The 12,219-nt window shown below is 38.3% G+C and overlaps 1 protein-coding gene across 4 annotated transcripts in view; it reads left to right on the top strand.

The window, feature by feature from the left end:
* Nucleotides 1-808: 808 nt before the first annotated feature.
* The window catches only part of LOC118221871 (synaptotagmin-C-like), a 29,499-nt gene continuing 18,088 nt past the window's right edge, over nucleotides 809-12,219 (top strand). Inside the window, exons 1-3 of one of the 4 annotated variants that reach the window (XM_035407294.1) lie at nucleotides 809-1,151; nucleotides 7,965-8,379; nucleotides 8,776-9,115. In XM_035407294.1, the coding sequence (XP_035263185.1) occupies nucleotides 8,965-9,115 (151 nt within the window). In that variant the 5' untranslated portion in view covers nucleotides 809-1,151; nucleotides 7,965-8,379; nucleotides 8,776-8,964. Of the gene's footprint in view, nucleotides 1,152-7,964; nucleotides 8,380-8,775; nucleotides 9,116-12,219 lie in introns of those variants that run through there. The other 3 variants (XM_035407293.1, XM_035407295.1, XM_035407296.1) reach the window with 3 other exon arrangements.

Genomic DNA, 12,219 nt, shown 5'->3' with positions numbered 1-12,219 from the left:
CCATCCTATTCACAGATTATGTGTCATTGTATTGATATTGTTCACTATTAATAACTGCAACGTCTGGACAAAACAACTGAGCTAAGCTCCAGTGAACCATTTGACATCATCTACCCAAAGTGTATTGCGCATCTAAAATAATGGCGACCTCCATAGGTCAAAATTTCGATTAAAGGCTGGGTTATTTAAAAAATAACAGAAATCTTTTGTGTGGTTTTTACAACATATTTCCATATTTGAGGGCATTTACAACATATTAAGCCATAGAAGTCTTAACAGATGGGGTTCCCTTTAAAGGCTGAGAGTCTGTGGTCACTGTGGATATTTCTGTAAGGAACTCTTAGTGCTGTATAGGTATGGGGCATGTATAATTTGTGTAAAGTGTAATTTGGCAGAGGGTGTTCCCATATACCATTTTTTCCATATGGGAAGTTCAGGATGGTGTTTTTTAAAACTTGAAAAGAACAAGAAAATTGCATTTTTTATATGGATTATATCTCTTAAAAATTGTCATTTGGACCGCTTGTTGTGGTCCAGTAGAAAAAATATAAGCTAGTCCTGCAACTGTACTTGTAATTCTGAAGATGGTAGCCTATTGCCTACATTTCTTTGGTAAGTGCTATCAGCAATAGCAGAATTATAAGTAACCATTTGGCAGTTATGCAGACATATACTTCTAGAGAGTGCCAATGATAAAAAAGATGACCCATAACCGAACAATTGATGATCCCAATTTAGAAACACGCATGTCGATTCTCACGTGACATGGCACTTATTCGCTATCCCGCCTTGTCTCCCTCTCGCGGCAGACTCAGGAGCTTTGTTGATAATTTCGGCTTTTCCTGAGCTCCTACCACCCTTCTCTCATCCATTCCCCTGTCAATCCAAGCTCCCTCCACGTTTTCTCTGCATGTCTTTAGTACGAGTCACGCAGCACAGTCGGGGGAGACAAGGAACCGCTTAGTATTCTGTTCACAAGCGGAGAGAGAGAGAGAGAGAGAGAGAGAGAGAGAGAGAGGGTTGGAAGACTCCGACAAAATAATTACTCTGAGAAGAGGAACTGGAGAGGGGAAGAGGAGAGAACTAACGGATATCCATATTGTCCAATTATTTCTCTCAGTCTGTCCCTGCATCCCCTCCGTTGATCTCAGGTACAGTATGTCGGCTTGTTTTCTATACTGATGCTGAATTGGAGCAATACATGTTCGGAGAAAACGCACTATGCATTGAATTGATTTACATAGACCTATTATTAAAACCCCAAAGGCTGTTGGTTTGAAATCAAAGGTTCAATATGTTAGCTACAGTTAGCGAGTCTAAAATGAAATACATCGATTTTAACTTATAATAGGCTATATGAGCATGCACAGCATTCTAAATGGATTGCGTGAATTTATTACTGTATTTAGGCTGTATGTCCGCGTTTTATCCTTATCTTCGCATACCATTTGCAAGTAATATTCACTCGTATAGTACACGACAGGTGTATTCGTGATTGAAACCTTTCTGATTGTAGGTTATTGTACTATACAGCATGTATTGTTGTAATCGAGCACGAATATTCCTATACAGTAGCTATATGTGCAGTAAGGTCGCTCGGTTTATGTGCCTACAGAGCATTTACGTGCGAAAGAATTCATTCATTTTGAGGGTCTGTGGCTATCACCCAGTTCAATTTACAGCGAGGGCCGACATACTGTATAGGAACATACGTTTAAGGTAAAAGAGGGAGGGATGGTATATGTAACAAATGCAACGTGAACAATGCCAGGGTCTTTCATCTTCAACTGACAGACCCCTCCCTTTATTCGCACTGTAAACACGCTGGCATTAGTAAGCATAGTAATTATGTAGGCTAAACAAAAATCTATAGCCTACATATAAAAACATATATAAAAAAGTAATGCACTGTTTAAGTATGGAGCACACATTTATAGGAGGTAGGATTGAATCATGTATTGAGTGTGGTATTGTGTGGATTATGAAAACATTTTTCTAGCGATTTATTAGTAGTTACGACTGATTATATATAGCATAGATAGCAATTTGTGCCATAACCTACTGTAGAGGAGTCTTGCAAAAGAGATGTGGTCTATTATGTAGAAGCTACTAGCCTATATTTTATGATATTGCACATAGGACATACGCCAGTAAAATACAATACTTTGTTTTGTTAGCAAACAGCACAGACCTGTATTTCAGTTTTATGTTGGATACTTGGGGGGTGGGGGGTGGGGTGGGGGAGGGGGGGTTTGATCTTGAACAATTCCAGTGAACGCGAGTGTAGTGCTTTGTATGACTAAACAACTGTCATCAATAAGTGCATGAGATTAACAGTACCATATTATTAGAGAAAGGAGCGCTTATTTTAAAACGAGCATATCCTCTTTCAGTGTAGACTGTACAAACTAGTTAAACGTAATCAAAATAACGTGCCAGAAAGCTCAATGCAATGAAAACAATACTTTAATTAATGGTAACAAACGCAAATTAGGATTGAACTAAGCAGTCACAAATTATCATTTACAATGGAATATGCCTTGATGTATGTGTATGACAAATTGCAACAGTTGTCAATAAATGTGTGCACATCTTAATATACACCATAGGTGTGTGTGTGTGTGCATTTACATAAGGAATAAATAGCAAGAATCTGTGTGTTCTCATTGTATATGCCTGCCTGGGGGTTATCAAAGGTTGGTAAAGTAGAGTGTAACATAAGCAGCATGTGATCTTCAACTTTGAAATGCCCGCCATTACTTCACAGAGAGGAGTTGTTTCCCACGAAAATACTTGCCTTTCATGGTCTTGACAATTAGAACAGGTTTCACGTTGACAAGATTACATTGGTTCACAATATCTCCAATGAGGACATATCAAAGATAACTTTAAGTATTCTAAAATAACTTTGGGAGTGACAAATGAACACTTTGTGCTAAATAATTTTAAAATCAGTGTATTTGTAACTGGGAGGGAAAGGGAACTCAAAGCATTGAAAACTATCTCTTGTCTTTTTAAATCATGCTTTTGTGCTCATTAGAATTATCTTCCAAAACAAATTTCACAGAATGATTCTAGGAGATGTAACAGTAAAGAGAAAAATATAAGAAATATACCACATTTTCTCAGTGATTTTGCTTCAGTATTTTTTCACCTGAATTGAATAGGGATGTTTCTGTGTGACTTCCGTCTTACACTCCACTTCTGGGACACTTGCCTCTGAACAGCTCTGCTGTTGGGCTTCTGGTGAAAAATGTACTGTAGCATCCACTAATGGCGCTTTCACATGAAATGCGCTAATGCCCCCCTGTGCTTTGTAACCCATTCTTTTCAATGGAAGAGGAAGAACAGCAGATGAAAGGATGGGGGTGGGACCCAGTGTCGAGTGTAGCACCCTTGCACCCAAAGTTAAAATAATTTCAGCCTCTGCAAACTGTAACCTATGAATTCACAACCAATGGTATCACAATGGGCAGGGACCTTTATTCTCAGAGACGTGCCATCCAAAATGGAGGCGACGCTAACTTTGGCTGCCTTGAAGCTTCGAAAACTGTACAATCCCCCAGTACATTGTTGACATTAGGTAATAACAATCAGCTAAACATATTTATTGCAATATTTACAGTTTCTGTAACACAATTTCAGTAACACTAGCGCATGTGTAGATTATTAGCTAGCCATCTGCAAATTAATATACAGTATAATTATTCAGTAAACTATGATAGCTGTATAATCAAGCTGCAGAGATGTCATTAAATCTGGCTGCAGCTATCTGTTTAAATTTTGGGTATTTCTATAATATGAGAGGGCAACAGGATCTGGGTTGGGTAATTAGTTAGCTTGCTAACTAGAAGTCTATCTATCTAGTTACTTCTAGGCAGTTCATTTTGATTGCTGTGGTTACTGTAATTGAAACTGTCTATAACCACCTCTGTTTAAATCAGCTGCCATTCATCTCCTGGGAGTAGTATTTAATTCATACCAGAATAGCTGAAAAGGGGGAAGTGACATTTTATTCATTTTTTTATATTTGTGCATGCTGTTTAGGTTCCTTGAAGGACAGAAAAATATTAAGGAAATCAAAATTGGACTGGTTGTGTTGCAGGAAACTAGCTAGCACGTATTCAATTAGTAGCCTGCAGCACATTATATTTTTTTAGATAAGTTCAAAGACATTCGGTAGTTCGCTTGCTAGCTAACTAGTTTTTATATTATAGCTCAGTGGCTAGTTACAAGTAGTTAACATTTAATGGTGCTACTTAATTAATGTCCATATAATAGTGATGCCAGCTTAGTTGGCTAGAGATGTCATTTAGGTATGGCAAGGTGCACAATAAACCATAATTTGTTTTTGCCATGCATTAGCTTTGTGTGCTGTGGATAACTAGCCTAATGGGTTGTGTCAGTAGTGCTATGCTGTCCAATTTTCATGATCTATTTTTCACACTTTAGATATTTAACTATATCTTAAACCATCCACATCCTGCTCAAACATAATTGGGAGGGAAAACATGTGAGGGAGATTTGTAACAGTTGCTAGCTAGTGAGCTAGCTTGCTTGGTTAGCTAGCTAACAGTGACCTGGCGGCTCACTTGCAACAGGCCAATATTGTTTTTTTATGATTGCTTTCAATGGACTGGAAAATTAAACAGTTGAGGTCAGTACACATTTGACAGAGCTGCCTAATCCCTCAGCACTTGTATTGTCTGGTGTAGCCAGATACAGTGGGCAGTAGTGTTGCTCAGACAATTATTGTTATAATTGCTATAATAGACTATGTGGTTTAAAATGTAGTTGCATATAATAGCTGATCATGTAGAACAAATAGGTTTGTATTGTTTGTAAAATATCATTTGAAGAAATTATTTTTTATTATACATATTTATTATACATGGTTAATGATGCCAGCGTTCAATCACAGGCTTGGTACTTTGAAAGCAACGATTTCAGTGCCAACCCAGATAGCAAAAATCTGGACCATCATGAATATTGGCATGACATATATCTCCTGGTTTGATACTGTAAATGTCATGTATAAAGTATTTTTTTTTAAAACTGCATGCATTTGTGTGTATCTTTCACCCTCTTTCTCTCTCTCTCTGTGTGTGTGTGTGTGTGTGTGTGTGTGTGTGTGAATAATGCATTTTGTAATCATTATTCAGAGTTTTGTGAAATCTATAGAACTCCTGAGGCTGTGATTCAGACTAGGTCTTGAAGCTTAACATAAGGCATATGGTATACTTCTAATATGCTTGTGCTGTAACATAGCATTTAGTATTGTAAAAAAAAAATTAATAATAAAAAAATTGTTATATGCATAAATATAAATGAAAAGGACATAAGATTATTTGTTATTGTAAGATACGCATATGAGATAAGCAACTGGAATAAATCTAATTTTGCCACCCAAAAAAACCTGTTTTGCAACTGAGGCTTGATTTATTACATTAGTGTTCTGTATTTTATGGGCTGCACCCAGCCTTGGTACATAAACATAGGGCTTGTTTTTGGTCTGTATAATATAATGTCTGTGTTTTGATTATTTCATAATTTCCTCAGGTTTGAAAGTTTGGATAGTAGCTGGAGGGAAGGTATTAATGGCTGCACTAGACAGTGTATAACAGAATATCCCAGGAATGATAGTAACTCTGCACAATTTAGCTTCAGAGTAGCTCTAGGACAGTGGTTCTCAACCTTGGTCCTGGGGGCCCACTGCGGATGCTGGTTTTTTGTTCCAACCACAATTACAATCCCGAAATTGTAACAAGCTATTATTTTTCCTTAATTAGGTGCTTCTCATGTCAGAGGGATTATTTGCCCACTTAAGCCACCTTGTGTCATAAATAGCTATGCATGCCATAAAGATAAAAGTCCCATATTAACATTGTGCTATATTGTGGACGATTACGTAAGGGGGTTAATAAAACTTTTTCACTAATCAAAATAAAGACTGAGGCAAATCAACAGGTTCCTAATTGGGGAAAGTGTGGACACCTGGCCACTAAATCTAATCATTTTATAGATAACAAATAATTCAAAAACAAAGAAAATAATAACGAGTCAAACCTGTCTTGTTATAATTAGTTGAAGGGAAATATTAGAGCTCTTAAACACGTGTTCAGCAACCTAATTAGGAGCCTATTAATTCCCCTCGTTAATTTTATCTGTTAAGAATGTTACCTCTTTTTAAGTTATTGTTTACAATCACTTAAAAAGCAACACAATAACACAATGGGATTTTATTCTTCATGCCATGCATAGCAATTTCTGACATAATGTGGCTTAAGAGAGTAAATAATTCCTCTTAACATGAAAAACACCTAATTAAGAAAAATGAACAGCTTGTTGAAATTCTGAGATTGCAATTGTGGTCGGAACGAAAACCAGCATACACAGTGGGCCCCAGGACCAAGGTTGAGAACCACTTTCTCTGTCCTGAGAAATTACTTACCTATTGCTAGACTTGCAAATATTGACTTGAATCATAGTCAGTGGAAAGCCTGCCTCTGGACTTGCTTTTCACCTGTCTCTTTGTGCATTGCAATATCTCTGTCAAGATAAGGTGTTTTGTTTTGTACATTTTTGTATTGTCCAAGTTCTTGACACAAAGTTGCCCATGTAATGTCAATGTGTGGCAGATATAGTGTGTATACTTGGTTACATTGCTGAGGTCAGGACATAGGCTATTTAGTGGACAGTGGAACGTGTATTGCTTACATTACTGAAATATGTAATCAGTTTTACAAATCAGTTGATGTTGGTGTTTTTGTCTTCTCTCACTTTTTCCACTTTCAACTTGTTCCCTGTCCAAACCCCCTTTCACTTTTTGTTTATGCCCTCCTTTTTCTATCTTCCTCTCTCCATCCTCATATCCCATCATTTCCACATTTCCTCATCCTTTATTTTCTCATGCTCCCCTTCATCATTCTCATTCCATTTGCCTACCTCTTTTCCTTTTCTGTCTAATGGTATCATTCCCTGCAAGAAACTTTGCTCTATAAGCAATGCAGTTCCTCCTGGCTTTCTTTGTGATGTACAGACCTGTTTGCCAGACAGCAATTTTTCAATGTGAAATATGCTGGATTTTAAACCGAAAGCAGTGACAGATTTACTGTTAGAGTAACGGGACTGGGGGATGTGTGTGGCAGGCATATTTAATGCACTAATCTTGGACTCTTTATCCTTCTGACTGGTTTCTTGAGATAAACAAATCAATGGACTGATTGGAGTACTTTTTGCTTCCTAAATGTGCAGATAGATTGATATATTGATGGAAATTCCCCTCTGCTTAATAAACAAGTATAATGGTCTGTAGCCCCAGACAGAGAGAGAGGTTGTGTAAATGACATAAAAAGTCATGGAGGAAACATGTATGTTTTGTCCTGAAAGACAGAGCTCACATTCATATGACGCATAGTATTTTACATAATAGAGGACCAACAGAGAACATGATGTTTCAGTAGACCATACTATTACATTAAACATATACTCACGAGCAGATTGGCACCATACTTGGTATGTGTTCTATATTTATGGGGCAGTGATTACCAGATAGACCATAACATTGTCTATGAAGTTACCACTACAGGTTGATGACAATATTATGTGGTTGCTGAAAGTCAATGAAATTCATGCAAGCAAATAAATGTACACATATTGACAGATTTATTTGATTTTGAAGAGAGAAGTAGTTCCAGTAACTAAATAGTAGTACATAGACACACACGAGAGAGGAAGTGAGAGGGAGAGAAAAAGAAAGAACAGGCATTGACCTGCTTTCTGAGACAGAATGAGGACGATGCAAAGAGAATGCTCTTTTATGTGCACTCCCCTTTTTTATGGTATGCGCAAATGCACACACAGGTAGAGACTCTATGACATTTTAATGACATAAAAGAGGATGTGTTTATATGCATAGTAATTCAAAGAGGGGGATTGTTATGTTTCTGTTTTTTTTCTTTCAGGCAAAGTGTTGGAGCTATTTTAAGACATTCCTCAAACCTAACTGAAAACCACAATCCCCATTACGGTTTGTGCTGAAAACCAGGAAAATCTCTACAATTACAAGTACAATTCCCACAGGAACTACATGATCCAGAATTCAGCACTGAACCCTTAACCACAGGCAGATGTTACCTTAAGAAATACATCTTATATGACCTTTTTCCCAGTGTTAATGGGTTTTCAGGGATTTTTTATTGGGAGTTAGTGGAATACGAGAGCCAACTGGATGTTTGGAATTCTCAGGAAAAGGGGGCTTGAACAAGAGACACACGCAAAAAAAATACTCCTGCTGGAAATTTATGCAGGGATACTGGAGCTCAAGAATGACCCAAACATGGGACTTCATCTTTGGCTTTTTAGACTTTTTTAATTAAGGTAAGCCATACTACTATAACTATTAGGAGTGATATCCCCACCACAAAATGTATTTTATTTATTTTTCTGAATTTATTGTTTGTTTTATTGTTTATCTTGTTAATTTTTCGTGTTTTTCTGGTTTTGTGGTCAAGTTACTGTACAACAATTTATCAGTGTCAACATTAATCCATCTCTTTCTCTCACCCCCCTCTTATTGTTCTGCCCTGTCTTTTCCTCCTGTCTATGGTGTTTTCCATCATATATTTATGCATGTCCCCCAGTCACACAGTTTCCATGTCATGTGTACACCATATCTTCTCCCCTCCTCCTTTTCACAGTGTGCCAGAAAACAGGCTGAAAACATCACAGTGGGTGTGACTCTCTAACTTGCACATTTATGGGTTTTGTCCTCAGGGTGGACCTTTGATTGACACAGCCAAGGTGGACAGTGTCTCCAAAGAGCCCTCAGCTTGTCAGAAGAGCCCCACTAGACTTGTCGCAAACAAACTGAACAGATCCTCTCCTCACAAGGACCTTCAGCTTAGTCAAAGTGGTGTCCTGCAATTGTCCAACTGAGGCAGGGAATGTGATGCTGATTGGAGGATGTCGGGGGACTGGGATGAAGACCTGTGCAAGAAGGCCCTCATGCTGGTGGAGGAGCTGTGCTTCCGCTCAACGGAGGACTACAGCCAGAATGAGCATTGCCAGGAGTTTAGCTATATGCTTAGGGGCCGCAACAGGCAGCCTGACACAGGTAAGATAGTAAGACTGCTGACATCACACAGAATGGTGGAATATTTGATGAAAGGGAACTATAGTTCATGCATGCCGACTGTCTTAGGTACAGTGCAAGAAGACAAGAGGTTTTGGCCAACACTGAAGTTACACCAAAGCAGAGAATATTCAATGTAGTACAGTCACTGTCACTGTACTGCATTGATCTGTTGATCCGTCTGTTCTGTAGTAAAGTGTGCTGTGTGTGTGTACCGATTACCTGATAAGAGAGTAAAAAGCTGAAATTAAAGCTGACAGTCGAAACTTTAACCTCGTATTCATTTTTTAATTTTAAATCCAATCTACTGGAGTACAGAGTGATTGATTGGGCTCTATACTCCACAATTTTAGATTTGTAATGAAGCAATTCACATGTGGTTAAATTGCACATACAAGGTATTTTTTACATTTTGGTTTCACCATATAGAAATGACAGCACTTTTTATACATAGTACCCCCATTTCAGGGCATCATAATGTTAAGATTATGTGAATGAAAGTAGTCATGTTTAGTATTTTGTTGCATATCCTTTGCATTCAATGACTGTTTGAAGTCTGTGACCCCTAGACATCACCAGGTGCTGAGTATGGTTGAACTTGAGTATATACTGTAAGATGCTCCTGTACATTTCACAATTAATTCTGCTGCTGCTGTCAGCAGTTACATCATCGATGAAAACAAGTGAGCCAGTATCTGTGGCAGCCATAGATGCTGAAACCATAACCCCCCCCCCCCCCCCCCCCCCCCCCACCACCACCACCACCATGTTTTACAGATGAGGGGGAGTACTTTGGATCTTGGGTACTTCCTATCGGCCTCCTCATTTTGCTGTTGCCATCACTCTGAGACAAGTGAATCTTGGTCTAATCTGTCCACAATACCTTTTTCAAGAACTATGCAGGCTCTTTTAGGTGCTTCATATCAAACTGTAACCTGGTAATCCTGTTTTTGCAGGTAATCAGTGGTTTGCATCTTGCAGTGTAGCCTCTGTAGTTCTGTTAAGTCTTCTGCGGACAGTTGACACTATCACATTCAGGCCTGCCTTCTGAAGAGTGTTTCTGATCTGTCAGACAGCTGTTTGGGGATTTTTCTTCATGATGGTGAGAATTCTTTTGTAGAGGTTTTCCTGGGCCTACCAGGCCGTTTGTGATTTCTGAGCTCACTGGAGCTGTCTTTCTTCTTAGTGATTTTCCAAACAATTGATTTTGGTGAGCCTAATGTTTAACCTATGTTTTTTTGTTGTTTCTCAGCCTTGTAATGCCTTCCTTGACTTTCATTGGCTCAAATCTGGTCCTCGTGTTGACAAAAGCCAATAACAGACCCCAAGGGCAATCAAAAGGCAGATACGGAAAGCTCTCTTATAACTGCACTAAGGAAGCAACTGAACAAACCTAACTAATCATAAACACCTGTGACGCCATTTGTCACAAACATTATGATGCCCCGACATGGAGGGACTATGTATAAAAGTGCAATTTCTACATGGTGAATCCAAAATGTATATGTGAATTGTTTCATTGCATCTAAATTGTGAAGTACAGAGCCAAATGAAGAAAAATATGTCTTTGTCCCAAACATTATGGAGCTCACTGTGTATACATATATATATATATATATATATAGTTCTCCTAACAACTCATTGCTAATACATGTCCTGTCCCTCCCAATTGTTTTGAGAGTTATAGTAGCTGGATATCGTGTTCAATGACTGCTAAACAGTGGTGCTGACATCAGTGCAAGTTGTTTTATTTATCTGTAAAAGATCAATACGTTTATTCCTGAACACATAACCCCTTTATTTTTCTCCTAATTGTTGTTCCTCTCTGTGTCCCTTGCAAAATTAAAACATAGCACAGTGCTATTGCCATCTGTTTCTGGTTATGTTAACCTTTCCCCTTCCCTTTTATCCAGTGAGGAATTAATTCACTGGTGCCTAGTCAGCCTGTATGTCTTTTTCAACATGTATACTAATCTGTTTCTTTCACCATTGACCCCTCCCTCCTCTCACCTTTCTCTCTCTTTTTCTCTCTCGTCTCACAGCTGTGTCTTCTTCTCTGCAGTGACAAATCAATTCACCCTCTTTCTCTCCCTCTTCTTCCACCTACCATTCTTTATCTCTGTCAGTCTCTCTGATCATATCTGCTGAACAACAGCTGAATTAATGACATACATGCAGACTGTTGAATAATTCACAAAAGGCAATGAGGGACAGTGATGAATGAAGGGGGAGGGGGTGGGGGAGACAAGAAGAAAGGCAGAGAAAGAGAGACAGTGAAAAACAGTGAGAGGATGACAATGGCAGACTGACAGATGCCAAATCAGACTGACATACTTACAGACCTACTGAAACGTGTTCTTGTGGTAACTCAGTATAACACGGTTGATTTACTGGCTGCCACAGTGGTGCAGAATGGCTCCCCAGTACACTACCATGCAGAAAAATGTTTATTGATTGATTTGCTTTAAATGGCAGGAAACAAATTCCACAAACCCCTCCCTTTAACAGTTTCTGAATGATTGCTGAAGAATGTGGAATCATGGCACAGGATGTGAAACTACGTGTTGATTAACACTGAGGGTACATGTTAAAAGGGTTATGGCATGTGTTTGAATATGTACTACTCCAGGTTGTGCAATCATTTTTCATAAACATCAGGCATTTGTGTATGCATGTTAATATTTGGTTGATGGACTGTTTGCATCATGTAAGGTGGATCCACTTCCTTGTCAGTATTGCTGGCACAAACAGGTTTTTACAAGATGCAGGGTCCTTATACATGTATGTAAAAGACAATAGTAAATCACCATAGATTTCTAGAGACAGATTGATGACCATTAATTTGCCTTTTGAAATATATTATTACAGTAGGCATCCAGCAAAGTTCCAATTTATACATCTACTCAGTATCTAATGAAATATCTACTCTGTTTCTTGAATACGTTTTCCTTCTTTTTTCTAATATACTGTCCTTCACAATTTTATTAGACCAGCTATTGTCTCTAGAATCTGTCTCCTGTTCCTCTCTGTCTCATGGGATCCTCTTTTCAATTCTCTGTCTCTAAATCTCAAATCCATATCTGTCT

Source organism: Anguilla anguilla, chromosome 2, assembly GCF_013347855.1.
Source record: "Anguilla anguilla isolate fAngAng1 chromosome 2, fAngAng1.pri, whole genome shotgun sequence".
NCBI classification, from domain to species: Eukaryota; Metazoa; Chordata; class Actinopteri; order Anguilliformes; family Anguillidae; genus Anguilla; species Anguilla anguilla.
The sequence above is the reverse complement of the archived record's forward strand: the minus strand, read 5'-3'. Positions and strand labels throughout refer to the sequence as shown.